Source organism: Triturus cristatus, chromosome 8 (assembly GCF_964204655.1).
Source record: "Triturus cristatus chromosome 8, aTriCri1.1, whole genome shotgun sequence".
In the NCBI taxonomy this organism is placed as follows: domain Eukaryota; kingdom Metazoa; phylum Chordata; class Amphibia; order Caudata; family Salamandridae; genus Triturus; species Triturus cristatus.
The window spans coordinates 1,260,469,263-1,260,488,795 of NC_140591.1; the positions used below are offsets into that span (position 1 = coordinate 1,260,469,263).

At 46.3% G+C, this 19,533-nt stretch overlaps 1 protein-coding gene across 3 annotated transcripts in view; it reads left to right on the forward strand.

Moving 5' to 3' along the window:
• Positions 1-19,533, forward strand: part of KDM6A (lysine demethylase 6A) — a 1,084,836-nt gene that overhangs the window by 248,792 nt on the left and 816,511 nt on the right. For all 3 annotated transcript variants that reach the window (XM_085622961.1, XM_085622962.1, XM_085622963.1), the window contains exons 8-9: positions 9,702-9,736; positions 11,293-11,386. In XM_085622961.1, the coding sequence (XP_085479087.1) occupies positions 9,702-9,736; positions 11,293-11,386 (129 nt within the window). The remainder of the gene's footprint in view (positions 1-9,701; positions 9,737-11,292; positions 11,387-19,533) is intronic.

A 19,533-nucleotide genomic window follows, 5' to 3' on the forward strand; every position in this document is an offset into this window, starting at 1 on the left:
CAGAAACTGTGTTTTTCGGTGTTTATGGAACATTTTACTTTTATTATTGCTTGCTTTTTGCACTGATAGTGCATGGTATATAGACAGTGTAAGTATAGTGTATATGAGGTCAAATAGATTTCTGCAAATTAAACTTATTGTAGTACACCATACATTACTACTTCAGTGAGTCTTTGGTCATGTGCACTCACTCTCTCCTTCCTATGTAAACTTCTGTGAAAAGGCCCTCAACATTGCCACTTAAGATGGGCAATGCCAAAACAGCCAGTACTCAATTTGTTAACTCTGGCCACTGACATAGCTTTCCTTGCCAATACTGGTTCATTTGAAGATTGCGATTCTCAGGGCAGGTTCTGCAACATTTGCACTGATCTGGGCGCTTATGTCCTCAGTTTTTGAAGTGGTCAAAAATGAAGCAACACTTTTTAAATTACAGAGGAAATTCCCCCTTTCGGAATGGATTTAGAACTGAGTACCACAATGAGGTTTCATTGACTTCAAATGCCATTGGTGGTGAAGGGACATGTCTATGCATCACTGCAATCCATTTCTCATACACTGCAAAATAAAAGTTCCTGAACTGATCTTCACCTTTGCTTTGCTTACCAAGTGGCAAGCACTCCAACATGGAACATGTTGCAGTGTCAATCACTAAAGGTGTCGTCCAGCCTACTCTCAAGGTGATGATTCACATCTACACCAATTCTGCTGAACACTTGGCAGACCAGGGTGTTTTCAGACTCTAGTTTTTTTATGTCCACTACAGCAGTTATGTTTTCCTGTCAAAATCTAAGAATGCAGTAGAGTACTTTTTTGAAATGACTATCAATATGTGACCAAAGATCCTCACATCTCTTGTCTTTGGCATCATCACTCAGCAAAAATTCTGTAAACGGTTGCCACATTGATAATATAGCATTCATAGCCCTTTGGACTGAGAACCATCCGCTACGGGACACAGTTGGGATGACTTTCTTTGATGCCACACAAAGCACAAAATGATAAATATTTGCGTTTTAGTTTCTGTGCATAAGAAGACAGTGCACCAGAATGGACTAAAAAGTCAATAACATTCCTCGTTAACTCTGAAGATTGTAAAGATGCTTTCAGCATTCCACCTAACAAGTGGCAAGGATCTCTTACAGGAAGCACTTCAGCTCATGTATCAATTTTTAAAAGTAATCACAAAACTTTTTCCATATAAGTAGCTGAGTCGCTGCAAATACAAACAGTATCATTTCATTCTTTGTTGAACTTAGAACATTTTTTGCAGAGCATTCCAAGTGACATGACGTTCCATGTTTTCCAAACGTCTGGTGTCATGTTTTAACCACTATCCCAGATGCTTGGTGATGGCGCTTTTTTCACATATACTTGTCACTGTACCTTGCATTTAATTTTTTAAAGCCTGAGGTGTTGGCAATTCGCTTACTATCAACACTGACTCACTGGAAACTGGGGTTTGATGTATTAAGGGTTTTTACCCATTCTCTGTGGGTAAATGTGATGTCACATATTATGAAAGATTCTTATGAAACCAGCCATTTTACATATCAGTGAAAGAATCAAACGCAGCGAAAATATCAAGTATGATTTTGATATTTCCTGATTCTCTACAGTTTATGAAATAATTAAACAAGACGTAAAACATGCTTCTAAACCCTGCATCTTTAGACTAACCCCGCAATACTGGAAATAACTAAAGAAAGAAAAAACAATATTTTAGTGGCATCCTAAATGACAAAACTCAAGCAGACTAATGATGGCCCAGACTTTCTTACTGCTAGTTTGTATAAGAAAGTTACATTGTATTGGCTCCTTCAGGAGGAAGAAAAAAAATTACTCTTCCACTCTTTTTCCTTTCTTTGAATGACATTTGGTTTGTGGTTTTGCAGGTGTTTTTTCAGTATTTGTTTTCGCTGGTGAGGGCTATATCTCTTTCAGTGGGGTTTTATCAGTTATTATAGGTTTAAACCTAAAACCGGACAGCCTAATTATGTTGTATACCCTGTCGGAGTTGAACATAGAGAAATGCATCCAGTGGAGAGGAGGGAGCCTCATGGACAATCTGTCCCTGCGAGAGGAAAGTCCCGTCACGGTACAGGTCACCCCATGTTGAGATGTTTGTCCGTTCTACTACCCTGCGAAACACTGCCTCTTGGAGCAGTTGCATTTGGGGATAATAGAGCAACGGAAGTAGTGGGGAGTAAAGCATTGGGGCTTTTAACAGGTTCATAATGCGCCACCAGGCCGCGACCGTACACAAGGTCGATGTGGACTCTGTCTTTAGGCTGGAGGGTAGTATAAATCACGCCTGCGAGGGGGGCAGGGTCTGCCAGCCACTGTTCCACTACGACTTGCGACATTTACGTGGGCAGGTGGAACCAATAAGCATAATGCGCTTGGGCACATGTATAGTATAGTTCAAGTTAGGTACATCAAACCCTCCCAGAGAATACGGTCTGGTGAGTATATTCCATTGTTGACGCGGTTGCTTCCCTCCCCAGATTAACCGGATCATCTCTGAACGCATTGCTTTAAAAAAAAAAAAATGCCCACCCGGGTGATACGGGATATTTAAGAAGTACAGTAGTTGTGAGAGAATCACCATTTTGGTTAGTGAAGCACGTCCCCCCATGAAAAGTGGTAATGAGATCCAACGGGTGACGCACCCAGAGAGATGACCTAGGGTCCTGCCATAATTGAGGCGTATTAGCTCCTCCCAATCTCTGGAGATGCGTATGCCCAGATATCTCATATCAGTGTGGCACCAGTCTAGTGGATAATCCAGTGGGAATTGCGTGGCAGCAGATGTGAGGGGGAATATTTGTGATTTCCCCCAGTTTATTTGAATCCCGGATAGTTTCTCAAAAACAATGAATTCTCGCAGCAAGGAGTTTAGGTTGTACTGTGGATCCCTAACATAAAGAGTAATGTCATCCGCGTAGAGGGATATTAGTATCTGGCGCATTTTGCAACACAGCGCTTTGTCCTGGTAGTGTTGTCGCAGCCGAGCTGCCAAGGGCTCAACCGCCAGGGCAAAATGCAAGGGGGAGAATGGGCATCCTTGCCTAGTGCCCCTGGTGATTGGGACCGCCGGAGACATTTGCCCATTAATCAGGACCCTGGCTTTAGGAAGCCGATAGAATACATTTATCCAGGAGAGAAACAGTAGAGGTTATCGCAATCGTTGTAAAACCCCTAGGAGATAGTCCCATTTGAGGGAGTCAAACGCCTTAGTGGCGTCTAAAAAAAAAAAAAAACTGCCGCTAGTGCTAGGTCGGGATCTACATTATGCAATATGGAAAAAAAATGGTAAGTTATGCCTGGTTGCACGACCCGGAATAAAACCAGCTTGATCTGGAAGAGCAAGTTTTTCCATTAATAAATGTAATCTATTGGCTAGGATCTTGGCTAGTACTTAAGCATCAGCGTTGATGAGAGATAATGGCCTATAAGAATCACATTGATTTGCTGGTTTCCCGGGCTTCAGCAGGGAGGTAATGAGTGCCTCCCTCATTGAGGATGGGAGTATTCCATTCTCTAGGGAATCTTCAAACACTTCTTTAAGGCTGGGAGCCAATTGGTCAATGTACGCTTTGTAGAAGTCGACCGGGAGACCATCTAGACCGGGGGCCTTACCGGACTTTATGTGCATGATCACTTCCCGTACCTCATCCAGCTCAAATGGAGCACACTGGAACTCTTTGTGAGTCCCCTTGCCAACCCAACGCCACATCCTTCAAATAGTTAGATTGAGAGAGTTGCGTCTGCTGGAAGTGTATAACGCAGAGTAGTGAGTAGTAAATGTCTGTGTCAGTAGTGTCCCTGTGCACCTCCCCGTCAGGACCCACAATTTCAAGGACATAGTTAGCGAAGCGGGGCTTCCGAATTGTCTCTGCTAGAGCCCTGCCAGGGCTTTCACCCTCACCGTATCTGCGGGCCACCCAGTATTTTCCTCTGAATTTGATCTCACGGTCAGCAGTTGCTGTGTAGTCTGAAAGCTTTTCACGGAATTTGTGTTGTCTTACCATCTGCGCCTATGGATAGCAGAGTCTCCAGACTCTTGAGTTCCGTTTCCAATTTCGTTAGCGTTCCCTGGATGTCTCGCAGGACTCAAGAGCTTTTCGAGATGCAAAACCCACGGATCGTAACTTTAAAAGCTTCCCACACTGTTTCAACATGTTCTACGGATCCCGTGTTTCTTAGCAAGAAGTCTGGGATTGCCTGTCCTAATTCATTGTGGAATGCTTCGTCAAGTAATGCGAGGGGCGATAATCTCCAAGCAGTAACCGGGACCTCATATCCCGGTGGAGTGAGCGTCAGCCTTACCGGTGAATGATCTGAATATGTCTTTGCTAAATGTGTTACAGCAATGATTGACGGGCCTAGGCCACGCGATATGAGAATAATTCAATCTGGCCTAAGATGCATGCAAGGCTGTGAAGTGTGTGCTTTCAGTGAGTTGTGGATGTACACGCCGCCATGTAACTAACAGACCATTAGCAGACACTATATCTCGTAGCAGTTTGTGTGATCTAATGTAGTGGTGCGGTGCGGGGTTAGATCTGTTTATAGCAGGGTTGAGAGTGGTATTGAAATCCCCGCCCACAATTTTCCCCCCAGAGCATAGAGAAGAATTCTGGGGTATCTATATTGGGGCCCTAGTTATATACCAAGGTGACTGAATCTGTCCCCAGCCTGCCCCATGCCAGGCAGTAGCGCCCGTATTGATCCTGCATTGACCCAGCTAGAATGAATGGAGTGCGGTTTTTAATAATTATGGCCGTGCGTCTAGAATAGGAGGGGTAGGATGAAAATATTCTGTGACTCGCCCATTTATGTGCAAAAGTGCCATCATGCTTGGGATTTAAGTGTCTCTGTTGGAGCATTGCGATGTGGACTTGGTGTCTGTCTAGGTACGCCAGAATCTGCCGTAGTTTCCGTGGATCGTTTAATCCCCTGACGTTCCATGTGAGGATATGTAAGCTATGCCTAGGTGCATGGCTCCGTATCCCTGGGTTTAAACCTAAGGTGCAACACTACCTACTTAATCTCCCCTTTAATGGGGAACATTCGTTTGAGCCACTGGTTGATTAAGTATTCGAAAAATCTAGGAAAGAATACTGATTTGGCTATAACCATGGGAGCTCTCCGGACCACTAGCCAGGGGGTCACTGCGAAGACGGCAATACCGCAGAGGCAGTACAACCACCTCCCATATGAAAGCTCTTACCAGAGGCTACAGCAATCCTACCAGCCTTACACTCCTAGATGTTATACAAGAAGGGGGGTAATAGTGCTAACAATTAATGAAGAGCAGAAGGAAGTTCCGGCAAGGGAGCCTCCACTATTCCAAAACACTGACTCACCTACAACCACACAACACCTGTTGGGGATAATCATAGATTTCTGTTCACAATGGTGAGAAATAACTTCAGACAAATGCATTCTAGCCGCACTTCAACATGGCTACTGCTTAGAGTTTCACTCATAACCACCACCCCTTGACCCCATTGCAAAAACACCTCACGCCTCACATCTTGGAGAGAACCCACCTACACCTTCAAGAGGATGAAGTACAAGCCCTCCTATTGAAAGGAGCCATTGAAGAAAGGGGAAGGGGATTTGCTCTCTACTTTCTTATCCCAAAGGAGGACTGGCCACATGGACCAATCCTTGGTCTCAGACCCCTCAACTGATGCATTGTATCGGAACGCTTCTATGTGGAAACCCTTCAATATGTCGCACCTCTGCTGCAGCAAGGTGACTTCATGGCAGCGTTGGAACTAAAGGATTCATATTTCTACATTCCTATCCACCCAGCCCACTGACGCTAGCTGCACTTTGTGGTAAGTGGCTATCCTTGCCAATTGAAGGTCTTTTAATTCGGCTTGACCACCGCACCAAGGGTCTTTAACCAAATGTACCTAGCTGTGGTTACAGCACATTTAAGACAAGGTGGCATTAATGGACGATTAGTCGATCAAGAACTCAAGCATACATCAATGTCTCGCCCGTATGCATCCCATTTTACCCGTGCCTTACCTGCATGCCTTAGAATTTACCTGCATGCCTTAGAATTTACCATCAGTATCACCAAGTCACACTTGATCCCTCTACAGTTAAAACCCTGTCTAGGCCTACCCGTGTCAACAAAGTAATCGCTTTCCGTCAGCTTGTTCCTCTTTTTCAGCCAAATCTTCCCCTACTAGTCAGAACAGATATGTGACTTCTCAGAATGATGGCCTACTGTTTCGCCATAGTGCCTCATGCTAGACTGCACATGCGTCTGGTTCAGCAGTGTCTTGCGAACACTATCCTCCCAAGCGGAGGATCACATTTTGTTCTAGGGCCGGCCTTTCAAAGACCTTTTACTGCAGGTCACCATCGCAGCGGACTCCTCACAAGGAGGATGGGCTACCATCTTAATCTCACAGCAGTGCAAGTGTTGGTGACACCACAGCTGTAGGGCTACCACATAAATTATCTCAAAGTCCTACCACTCCAGCTAACCGTCAACGCCTTCCTCCTGCAGATACAGGGCAAGGTAGTACTAGTCCGAGCGGACAACATGACAACCATGTACTACCTAGAAAAATAAGGCGGCACCTAGTCTTCACGATAGACCGGTTTGCCATCCCGGAGATAGCAGAAAGCCCAAGCTTCACTTCCAGGTTGCCACCGTCCATGGGGAATACATTATGGATGAACTGATCAAGGATATTTGCTAACGTTTTTCCACCTTTTCCGCTCTTTCTGTAAGTGGTGTGAAAGATTCAACAAACATTCAGAAACTTATCCTTGTAGCTCCCACCTGGGCTAGACAATCCTGGTACTCCACTCTACTTATAATATCCATCAGTCTCCATGAGAAGCTCCTCAACAGACCGGAACTTCTCAACAAAAATCCGGGACTGATCAGGCATAGATCCCTAAGAGCTCAACCTAGCGATCTGGCACCTGAGATTTGAGAGTTATGAGAGTAAGCAGCAAATTGGAAGTTAATTGTCCCCTACTGTTTTCCAAACCACATAGATCCATTAAACTCAACGGTTCTGGACGGTATATGCTACTTCCTTTATATACAGTACTTCGGGTTAGCATACGCTTCCGTTAGACTCCATTTAGCAGCCATAGCCGATCCGTATACCAGTCAAGGGTTTTATGGAGGGCCTGATGCCTCTTCCCCCAAGGGTGCCACCAGCTCCTCAATAGAATCTTAGCAGTGTCCTCACCAGAGTTATGGTCCCCTTTTGGGAAAATGCATTCCTGCCCTCTTCAGTTCCTTTCATGGAAGATTGCATTCTTAGTGGCTATAACCTCACTCGAGCACATTAGTGAACTGCAAGCTCTCACATTACAAGAACCTTATATCTTTATAACAATAGAGCATTATTGACCAATTCAAAGTTTCTGCCAAAACGTTATTTCTCCCTTTCATCTTACCTAGAGCATAGAAATCTAGTTTTTTCTTTCCGCAACCACAGTCAGTTTCAGATCCCAGCACACTTCAGATGTTGTGAGCTCTCATGTACTACATTGATAGGACCAAGTCCTGTCGTAAGGCAGACCAGCTGTTTGTAGATTTTAGCAAACCTCTTAAAGGTCAACCTATTTCAAAAGCAGAAATTGCTAGGATAGTCCAGTGTATCCAAACCAACTACCTTAAAGCCAAGCAAGTTCTCCCTGCACCTCCCGGGGGACAATGCACATGAAAAAGGCCTCTTCCATGGCCTTTTTTGGAAACATCCCACTATTCTATTTGTAATGCAGCTACTTGGGCAATCCCACGTACGTTTACCAAACACTAGTTTGTGATGTTCATGCTATGCTATCCTTTTTCAGACCTCTTTTTCATCCACATGCTAGCCAAAGCATAAATGGGGTGGACTGCTTTCCAGTCTGTGCATAGAATGTGTATCTACTGCAACACATGTTACAAACTGAAAATGTTACTTATTCTTTAAGCAGCTGTTTGTAGTGCTGTAGATATACATGTGCCCACCAGCCTCCCTGGACATGTGTGGCTCTGGCTACAGACCTTTCTTTCTCTTCTACACGTAATGTTTTTATCAGTGCACATGTACACCACTTTGTTGTACCACTCCATGACACTCACCCTCTGGGTGAAAAAGTCTAACAAGGATTCGGTGACCATGCGCAATGTTCGCATTAGGAGACACCATGTACTTTGAGACTTGAGAGACTAATTAGAAGAAAAACAAATTGTAAATGTCAGAACTCAACACTAGTTGACAGGAGTATACAAAGAATGCACTGCACGCTAGTAACAGATCCTTAGAGGTTAAGTAACTTTCCTTATTGGTAGCTGTTAATTCTACATATAAAATTGTTACATTAAGGTGTTATACGTTGAGCCTGTTATGATCATTCTTAATAGTGAAATGAAGTTTAAAACTCTTCCGTCCTTACCAAAAGTGATTTCACATTTCCACATTTAAATCATTACTACTGTCTTTTATAATCAACTCACTGCAGAACCCTCTCTACACACACTAAATGTTGACAGAACTGAGGAGTTAATGACCTCTAATAAATTTGTAAACTATGGCGCTATAAATACTTGCCCTGTTACCCAAGCAATCTATCTCGAACTGAGTGGTTTATGGTATTTTATTATACTTCTAAAAACCAAATCCATCCTTGGATAGTAGACCTAAACCCCACTCCACTAAATGTAAAGATCTTGAGCCATGAGCCTATTCTGCTGGAAACAGATGTGAAAGCCATCCAGAGGTCTTCATTAAAGAACTCCAATTCTAGGAAAAGGAATCTTCTTTTCGCTCTGCAGTTTCCAGGGTTCTGTAGCAATGTGTCACGCATCATGACCAGTTTGGGAAAGTCAAACTAATTTTTAGGGATTGATGGTCAGGCAGAACTTTGCATCTGCCCTGTTGCCTGGGAGTCAATCATCAACCCAATTGGAGGGGAGTGAGTGAGTGAGTTTCAGGATGTAACCCTTCTCTAAACAGAGGGATGGTCTAGTATCCCTCTCCACTACCAGGCTCTGCAGGCTTCAAGGAGTGTGTACCTGGAAGGGAAGTGTATGTGCAGGCTGAAATGGGCAACTTGAACATAGGCAGCCATCCCTTCATAAAGAGCTGTCGTTGTAGTTCGGACTCACTAAGGGTCAAAGTGGAAAAGGCACACACTTGAACACACCCATATGTGTCCATTTCGAGGCTGAAACAAGGAGTCCCACTTAAGTGTACCTTTAACCGATGGGGGGGGGCGCATAAATCAGGGCGCTTAGTACACCGTGTCTACATTTCTGTACATATGCTGTGCAGGTCAGTCAACTGCCCACGATGTCCTCTGGTCATGATGTGGTGAGATGAATATACTTACTGCAATAACTTTTTTTAAAGATCCTGAGGCCAGACCATTTTTACTTGAGTCCTGTCAAATATCTATTTTGGAGTTTATTTCGTAATGATTCCCAAGTATGGAGAGGGCGCGAGAAGGTGAACAGTTATAGATTTTAATTAACAGTTTTTGGAAATACCCTACCAACATTGTAGGATTTTTCTAGAAAGTGAAGACTTGTGCACACAGTCGATCAGTAGAATAAAAGTTTGCTCATTGTCAGTGATTTTTATATACTGCCTATTTTCATATAAGCCATTATTTTGAAGTGTTTGAAGCTTTGATGACTAATACTGGTTTTTGTCTTGCAGTTCAGTTTCACATTGCTCACTTGTATGAATCTCAGGTGAGTGTTTAAGTTGTTTACCTATGCGTAAACTACCATTACTAAAAATTATGAAATGTGCTAATAAATTGTAATGAAGTTTAGATTAACTATTTTTGTCAACATGTACATTGTTTTTATAGTAGTGACGTAATGTGTGCAATTGAACGCATGTGAAGATTACCCTGTTCAGAGGTCAATATTTACACCGCTCAGTCTTTGATTTTAAGTCCTGGCACAATGTTGCTATTACAGATGGTTCAAAGTAGTCATGGATGTTTAGAGGTTAATGCATTATCCCCCAATCAGGGGACTGGAAGAGAATGTGGTTGATAGAGGATTTCTAATAGAATTGGAACAAATTAATTCAGACCAGCTGATACTGTATCGTATAAGATGGACAGGGTATAATTATAAGCAGTACAGTGTTCGGTTTGAGAAGCCATCTAAATGTAAAGGACACATTTGACAAGCTTCTTTATGATGGGAGTTTGATGGAATTGAGGAACAAAAGAACCAATTAAGCAACCTCTTGTTTTTTTCTGATGTCATGGAAAGACCAAAGCTTAGGACAGTCTAGGTTGTCACAATTTCATCAAGTACGTGAAGAATTTGAGACTTCCTTTCATCATAAGACCCCTCTCTGATAAAGGAAATGTATTTTATAGATATGCTGGATTTCAGCTGCATGTTTATTCAAAGCACTTGCATTATAATCATAAGGGGAGGCCTACACTTATAGCTTCATGTACTCCTCTTCAGCATTCTATTTACATCTCAAGTATTTACAGTGCCTGATGTGAGTATTCTGAGGACATTTGTTCATGTTAATCTTATCCCTTCTGGGGTGAATGATTCATTTGAGATCCTTCTAAGGAAGTAACTGCTAAGTGAAAACCGGGCCACATCTCTGACATAAGCTGGGCAGGGGCTGTGCATTGGTCCAATTAGGTGAAGGAAAGTCACCAGCTTGCAAGTCCTGTGTAGCATGCCATATTCCACGTGTGTGACTAGATGGATTCCTACATGTATTTATTATTTATTTTTTTACTTGAGATTCAAAATTGATTTACAATTTTCTATACTTGCTACAAAATGTTTTATGCAGCAGGATTTGTTTTGTTCACTGTACAGCGGTAGGACTTGCAAATTATCACCTCTTTTAGCATGCATTTAAAAAAAATCTATTTCTTTTCCTGTGGAAAAAACAAAGATAGACGTGACGAAATCGCCTTTCTTACACCTTATCCAAGCAGACTCTGGTCTTCCCCAAGAATCCTCTAATTTGCACATGTAGCATAAATAAGCATGGGAGATATACAGTCTTTATTCTCTTTGAGCACTTCTAGCGCTTTTGGTAGGAAACCATGCATGCAGCAGTGCACTGGGAACGAAAAGAAGCTCAATCAGGAATGTAGTGGTCCTTCTGAAAACTATTTTTCCTTCATGATTTATCATACTGGTGGGTATTGGATTTTTACAAAGTAGAATATTTCAAAGTGCATGCGGTTGTCTTTTTGTTACCTGTACGTGAGGAGGAAGGCATTTCTATTAACTATACATTTACTCCCCTGCAGAGAAAGTATCATTCTGCAAAAGAAGCTTATGAACAACTATTGCAGACGGAAAACCTTCCTGCCCAGGTCAAGGCAACTGTTTTGCAACAGTTGGGTATGTACAGCCATTAACACTTGTTTTTTTTTTTAACATTGCATTGCAAGCGAGTGAAGAAACCCAGCATGGCTCGTTTTCTGGATTCACGTGCTCTGCATCTATTACCCCATCTAATGATTGGGTCTGGAATTGTGTTCTGTCCTCTTGTCTCACTCTTTTTTGTCTGTGTGGGCGTTGTCAACCACCATTTGGTGGTAAGCCCATCCCTTGTGTGACGTCAGGTGGCACCCTGGATGTTCCTGTGCATCACCACCATATTGAGACTATTTTTTTCTTGTGGTTTCCGTCGAAACCACAAGAATCCCTGAAAGACCTGGATCTCACCAGCTACGATGAAGAAAATGTTAAAGCTGAGCTGGCACAGAGATGAGAGTTGGATGCCGATGATACCATCATCGAAGTCGAAAGTCGAAGCTACGACGAAAGCGGTGAGGGACTTAAAACATAGGGAAGTAAAAAAAAGTCCCAAAGACCCCGAAGGCCACATCTGCATAAAAACAATCGAGGGCCAAAGTTTGGCAGGAACACAAAGCCACACAGGTCTCGAACAAAGGACACTGATGGGGGCAAGCACTCAAAACAAGCCTCTACGCCGGCAGGCGCAAACGCATTTCTGAAGGAAAGGGCCACGGAGGCAAAAGAGACAGAGCTGATCACCTCAAAGAGGAAGCATCCTCAATGACAGACTACGAACGATCGTTCAGTATGGAAAGGAAAAGCCACATATTTGAAGCTGAAAAAGCACTCCTGCAGAAGGAGTTTGACTCCAAAATCCCCTCTTATCGCATAATGAAGAGTGGCAGGACATATACGCTAAATCACCGAAGGATTCGAACTGCCCATGTACAATGGACCTATCAAGATAGCGGCAGACACCTATGGGGTCCAGCTGGAGCAAGAGAGGGAGGAGTCATACTTCCTCCTCGAAATCTGATGCCATCTTAGAAGGCAAACCCATGCCTGCCCATGCTCCCCAGCATCATAGACCAGGGCAAGGAAGTTTTTAGGCAGCCCTCGAAAGCTAGGGAGATTACCACTTAAGTAGAGAAGAAATAGAAGCATCCTACTTCGAAGCCACAGTACATCAATGGGAACGCACCTGCGAACTCTGTCATATTGGTCGCACCCAGATAGAGAAATTATGCCCCCACTTCGACCGGACCTCCTCCAGAGTAAGAAAACAGGAGGATGGACCTGATAGGGAGAAATATGGAAAGGGAGGCAGCGACCCAGTGGAGAACTGCAAATTACAGCACTCCTAACAGATATGGCCACAAGCAATGGGTAGAAATGGAAGACCTAATGCAACACTTTCCAGAGGAGTTCCAAAAAGAGCAAATGCAGTGATACAGTAAGGCCTGCCCCTGCCTCTAGTCTACGCTGGATGCAGCAGATATCACAAGAAGGCAGATGTCCATGGGGGCCATGGTGAGGAGGTACACATGACTCCGTATCTTTGGATTCAAGGCAGAGGTACAATCTTCGGTGATAAATATGCCTTTTACATGGAAGACTCTCTTCGACTCCGGTGTTGACGAAGCACTCCAGCAAATTAAGGACAATGGAACGGCTTAGGCCATGGGGGGGATGTATTTTGTTAGAACGCATGCTGTTACAACGCATGCTGTTAAAACGAAAGTTTTACAACGCGAGTGCATTGACAACGCAGGACATTACAACGCAAGTCTTTACATCGACTTGCACTAGATGGCGTGCAAAAATTAAAGTGTAATTTACTATTCCAACTCCAGTCCACGTAACAGTAGGGAAGGTGTTGGGATAGTAAACTACACTATTTTTAATGTTAGCACGCCATCTAGTGCAAGTCGATGTAAAGACTTGCGTTGTAATGTCCTGCGTTGTCAATGCACTCGCGTTGTAACAGTTTCGTTGTAATGGTAGTGCGTTGTAAAAGTTGCGTTGTAAAGGTTGTTCCCCCATGGGGGCCTTACAGATCAGTATGGGTCCTTCAGGAGGGGAGGTACCGCCAACAGAAGAACATCAGGCAGAGTGGGTTTCTCAACAACCCAACAGCACCAGCAGCCAGGCTTCAACCAGGAGGTTGCACAGCAACCTGCTCAGCAACTGTGGCAATATCCGACGAGGCACCCCTTCCGCGGAAAACCCAGAGGCATGGGACAACCAGGGCCAGACTGGGAACAGAAGCTGGCCCTAGGAAACTTCTCGATTTCGTTACAGAGGGCCAATATTGCCGACCCCCGGTAACAAAAACGGCCCCTGGGGGCCCAAAACTGGCCCCCACCCTAGCAGCCTACTGGGGAAACGCTCGGTGCTCACTATGGCCAGTCTGACACTGAGGACGACCCACAAGGGAAGGAACCACCAAGTGACTAACACGGTCAGATTACTAGGCATATAACACCAGTAGAGGGGAGAATAGGAGGAATCCTACAGGAATGGAGGACAAACACCTCAGACAATTAGATCTTAAACGTCATAAAACATGACTACTGCATAAAACTCCTCAAACTGCCTAAAGACGAGAACATTAAGGGACCAAGAATTCACACAGTTGTGAGAGGTCAACAAACTCGTCAAAAAGTGAGGCATAGAGAAATTCCCACAGAGGGAGTCAGGCAGTTGTATCTACTCAGCAGATTTCCTAGTACCAAGACTCAACACTGAGACTGATCCTAGATCTCAGTTACCTAAACAAGTTCATATGAACTAAACATTTAAAAAAAAGTCAACATTGTAAGAAGTGATCCCACTCCTAGATAGGGAAGACTGTATGGCCACGTTAGATTAAAAACACGCCTACTTACATTTACCAACGAACCTGAGGCACAAGAAATCGCTCAGATTTCTTGTGAATGGAGTACACTAACGATTCAGAATGCTACCCTCTGATAAAATCTGCTCTAAGGGTTTTCACAAAATGCCTGGCAGCAGTGGCTGCACACTTGGAAAGAGGGTATACATGTTTCTACTTATCTGGACAATTGGTTGGTAGAGGCAAAAGTGCCACACTGACATGCAAACAGTCATCGGAAAGCTCCAAAATCTCAGGTTTACAATAAACCTCAGAAAGTCGCTACTTCTCCTGGTGGGAGTAAAGGAGTTCCTGGGGGGCACCATTTGACTCCAGAACAGTGCCAACCCTGTCCCCAAGAGAGCAACAGCGATAGTGGAACAAGCTCTTCTCTGCCAGAAGGTTCATCTCTGACAGTGAGGACTGTCATGAAGCTGATGGGCACGATGACTTCATGCATTTCCAGTTATATCATATGCAAGACTAGGTATGCGACTCATACAGGAATTGGATCTGCAGTGGATGGTCACAATCCACTCTGAGCTGTGAGGATCTAGTTATTTCAAGACTTCAGTAGATTATGAATGGTGGAACCCAGCAAACGTGAGTATAGAAAGATGTTTCAGATTACCAACTCCCCTGGTGACTAACAACAACTGGGGAATCTGAAGTTCAAAGACCTCTGAAGCCCCGGGAAAGCAGTGAAACATATAAAATACCGGGAACTAAGGATGGTCTTACTAGCTCTGAAAACTTTTCAAGCGCATGTGAAGAAACCGACATTGCTTATACAAACACAACGATTTTCTACCTCAACAAGCAGCGGGAACAAAAGTCTTCCCCACTGTCAAAACTAGCGCAAGAGATATTGAAGTGGGCGATTCAATGAAACACAACCCTGGTGACAATATACCTTGGTGGGAAGCAGACAGACTGTACAGGCAAGAGAACACCTCCCACTATTGGGAGATAAAGCAGAAAGTATTGGACAGAGTGTTCAAACAGTGAGGGAACGCCAAACCTAGATCTTTTCGCTCCCCCAGAAAACGCAAAATGCCCAAACTTCACGTCCAGGTTTCCACACCACCAGCCCAAAAGGAATGCCCTGTGGCTAAACTGGTTAGGGAGATTTTTCCTAAGCCTTTCCCCTAATTCCCCTGATCTTAAGGGTTCTGAACAAGGCCAAACAACCAGGAACGTCACTCAAACTAATTGCACCTCAATGGGCCAGACATGCATGGTATTCGGAGATGTCAAAAGTACAAATCATACCAATCAAGGCACCTCAAGACCTGTTAACCATGCAGAACATAGAAGTGTCACCTTGAACCAGCCACATTCAACCCATTGGCATGGCTCCTGATTACTTAGTTTAGGCACCTCCAACTGCCCACCAGGATAATGGAAACCCTGAGGGAGGCAAGAAAACAGAGCACCAGAAAGTGCTACACAGCCAAGTGAACTAGATACATCTACTAGTGCAGAGACCAAGAAAGATTTGAGACAAGGACAGTACACAGAACGGTACTAACATACATTACCCACCTGCTAGACTGCGGCCTATCCTATTCATCCTTAAAGGTTCACCTGGCTGCCATAGTCTCTTATACAAGGGGAACAGGGAACAGCCTTTTCATGCTACCAGTAATGAAAAGATCCCTGAAAGGATCAAATAATGGCACCAAGAGCAAGCAGCACCAGCGCCCATGTAGAATCTGAATACAGCACTCAAGCAACCCATGACAGAACTATTTAAACCAATGCAAAAGACCGAATTGAGGTTTGTAACCCTAAAGACAGTATTCCTAATAGCCATCATGTCACTTGGCAGAGTCAGTGAGCTGCAGGCGCTGACGGTCCGAGCACCATACCTCTAAATGCACAAAGACAAGGTGGTCCTGAGAACGAATCCACAGTTGCTACCAAAGATGGTATTGCCTGTATGTCAGCCAGAGCATTCATCTGCCATTATGCTTTCAGGATTTAAAGACTCTGGCAGAGAGGGCAATTCATATCTTGAATGTGCGAAGAACACTCATGTCCTACCTATAGGGAATACGAGGGAAACAAACAGGCGAGGAGAACAGACGACTCAAGACAAGAGTAAGTTCAAGAGAAAGACAGAGGAAAAAAAAAATCTGAAGATGGCAGCGACAACCAGGAATTTCTGGGGTGCCATCCGATGTCACACAAGGGATGAACTTGCCACCAAATGGTGGTTCAAGACGCCCACACAAAACCACAGAAGAAAACCAAAACCTGATTATGGACCTAACCTCTAGCTGGAGGAAAAGATGCAAAGCATGTGATTACAGAAAATTCTTCAGGCAGCTAAACTACTCCGACTTGCAAGTAACCATTTCGATGTTGGTCTCCCTCTCCCTCTCCCTCTCCCTCTCCCTCTCTCTCCCCCTCTCCCTCTCTCCCTCTCCCTCTCCCTCTCTCTCCCTCTCCCTCTCCCTCTCCCTCTCCCTCTCCCTCTCCCTCTCCCTCTCCCTCTCCCTCTCCCTCTCCTCTCTCCCTCTCCCTCTCCCTCTCCCTCTCCCTCTCCCTCTCCCTCTCCCTCTCCCTCTCTCCCTCCCTCCCTCTCCCTCTCCCTCTCCCTCTCCCTCTCCCTCTCCCTCTCCCTCTCCCTCTCCTCTCTCTCTCTCCCCTCTCCCTCTCCCTCTCCCTCTCCCTCTCCCTCTCTCTCCTCTCTCTCTCTCCCTCTCTCTCCCTCTCCCTCTCCCTCTCCCTCTCCCTCTCTCTCTCTCTCTCTCTCTCTCTCTCCCTCTCTCTCTCTCTCTCTCTCTCTCCTCTCTCTCTCTCTCTCTCTCTCTCTCTCTCTCTCTCTCTCCCTCTCTCCTCTCCCTCTCCCTCTCCCTCTCCCTCTCCCTCTCCCTCTCCCTCTCCCTCCCTCTCCCTCTCCCTCTCCTCTCCCTCTCCCTCTCCCTCTCCCTCTCCCTCTCCCTCTCCCTCTCCCTCTCCTCTCCCTCTCCCCCTCTCCCTCTCCCCCTCTCCTCTCCTCTCTCCCCCTCTCCCTCTCCCTCTCCCTCTCCCTCTCCCTCTCCCTCTCCCTCTCCCTCTCCCTCTCCCTCTCCCTCTCCCTCTCCCTCTCCCTCTCCCTCTCCCTCTCCCTCTCCCTCTCCCTCTCCCTCTCCTCTCCCTCTCCTCTCCCTCTCCCTCTCCCTCTCCCTCTCCTCTCCCTCTCCCTCTCCCTCTCCCTCTCCCTCTCCCTCTCCCTCTCCCTCTCCCTCTCCCTCTCCCTCTCCCTCTCCTCCCTCTCCCTCTCCCTCTCCCTCTCCCTCTCCCTCTCCCTCCTCCCTCTCCCTCTCCCTCTCCCTCCCTCTCCCTCTCCCTCTCCCCTCTCCCTCTCCCTCTCCCTCTCCCTCTCCCCTCTCCCCCTCTCCCCCTCTCCCCCTCTCCCCCTCTCCCCCTCTCCCCCTCTCCCCCTCTCCCCCCTCTCCCCCTCTCCCCCTCTCCCCCTCTCCCCCTCTCCCCCTCTCCCCCTCTCCCCTCTCCCCTCTCCCCTCTCCCTCTCTCCCTCTCTCCCCTCTCCCCCTCTCCCCCTCTCCCCCTCTCCCTCTCTCCCTCTCTCCCTCTCTCCCTCTCTCCCTCTCTCCCTCTCTCCCTCTCTCCCTCTCTCCCTCTCTCCCTCTCTCCCTCTGTTCGGTACGCAAGAAATTCACCCTCAACTGCATTGTTTTCGATTGCGTCTCCCTATCAATGCATATAGTATTACTTAAATAATCTTTCGAATGGAAAGTTCGTGGAAGGCCGTCAGGCCTACCCGCGTTGGGTCGACCTGCAGTCGATGGAGCAAACTCTGCCCACGGTGCAACACAAAATACCCGCGCACTGACTCACATGAAGTGTGTAATGTGTTTGTCCCCCTGAACACAGAGAACAAGACTGCGACGCGTGCCAGGCTTTTCGCTCCAAGGAAACAGTTTGTGACTGTGAGAAAGTCCCATCTTTCTTGCATGGTATGCCTCCACTTTTTGCTGAATTACTGAATGTACTTTGACTGAGTGTGCCCTGGACTCCTGCCAATCAGGTGCCCAGGGCCTGTGTTCCTTCCCTTAACAAAAACCTCAAACCCAAATTGGCAATCCCTGGCCACATGTCAGCCCCTGGTAAATGGTACCCTAGGTACCCAGGGCTTTGTGACCAGGGAAGGCTTCTAAGGGCTGCAGCACTCATTGTGCCACCCTTAGAGGCACTGTACCCTAACACACACACGCTGCCCTTGCAGGCTGAGTGTCTGGGTACAAGACAAAACAAAGAGTCGACATGGCACACATCCCTGTGTGCAATGCCCACCACCTACACTGCCCTGGCATACATCAGCCACCCCTCTAGCTGGGTGCCCTATGCCAGTGGTGTGGGCACAGGAGCATGAGCCCTGTGCCCCTACAGTACCCAGGTCCATTCCTGGGCCCTGTAAGTGCAGTGCTGCCATTTAAAAGTACAAGGTGCTGAGAGCTAGTCAAACAGGAACTCTACAGCACCATAATGGCAACACTGAAGACTGAAGTTTGGTATCAAACTTCTCAGCACATTAAACCCGCTCTGATGCCAGTGTGGGATATAACGTACCAAGCACCCCAGAGGGCATCTTAGAGATGCCCCCTGAAACCTAACCTACAATCCACGTCTGGTCTGAGAGGCTGCCTAGGCTGCCACACAGCAGACATGTTGCTGAACCCCTGGGTAGGAGAGCCCCTGCTCTCCTGGGCCTGAAACAATGCACATCCTGGGAGAGGTGCTAGGTCTCCTCCCCCAGGATGGGCAGGGGGAAGCTTCTAAGGCCTGCCGCCTCTGTGAGCTTCCCCAGGCCACTTGCAACCCCCACTCTGGCGGGAAGCCTGGCCGGGAACCCCAAATAAGGACGGGCTGTGCCAGCCTGCCAACCCCCATCCCTCAGGTGGGGGAGGCGAGGTGAAGCACATCTCCGGGTGCTCGCCATCTTGAAGATGGGATGCCCTAACCAATCAGAACTAGGGTACTGCCCACCTCCCCAGGAGATTGGCAGAATAGGGGGTGTACCCACCCCAGGACAGGGACCCATTGGTCCTTTACCTACCTGTAATGCCCCTAAATCTAGTATTTAGGGGCACCCTGAACCTTCCTTCCCCAGATTCAAAAATACAAAGAAGAGCAAGAAGAAAGACCTGCCGTGCAGCTGCTAAGAAGAGGAAGACATCAACTGCTTTGGCTCCAGCCCTACCGGCCTGTCGACCCTCGAACCTGTTCCTGCTACAACCCGGCACCTCTTGTGGCTAGCAACCTCACAAACCCCGGAGGACCTGGCTACCTTTTGGCTCTATGCACCTGGGACTCCCATGAGCAGAGGCTCTGCTCAAACTCAGCATCTAATCCCTGGCATCAG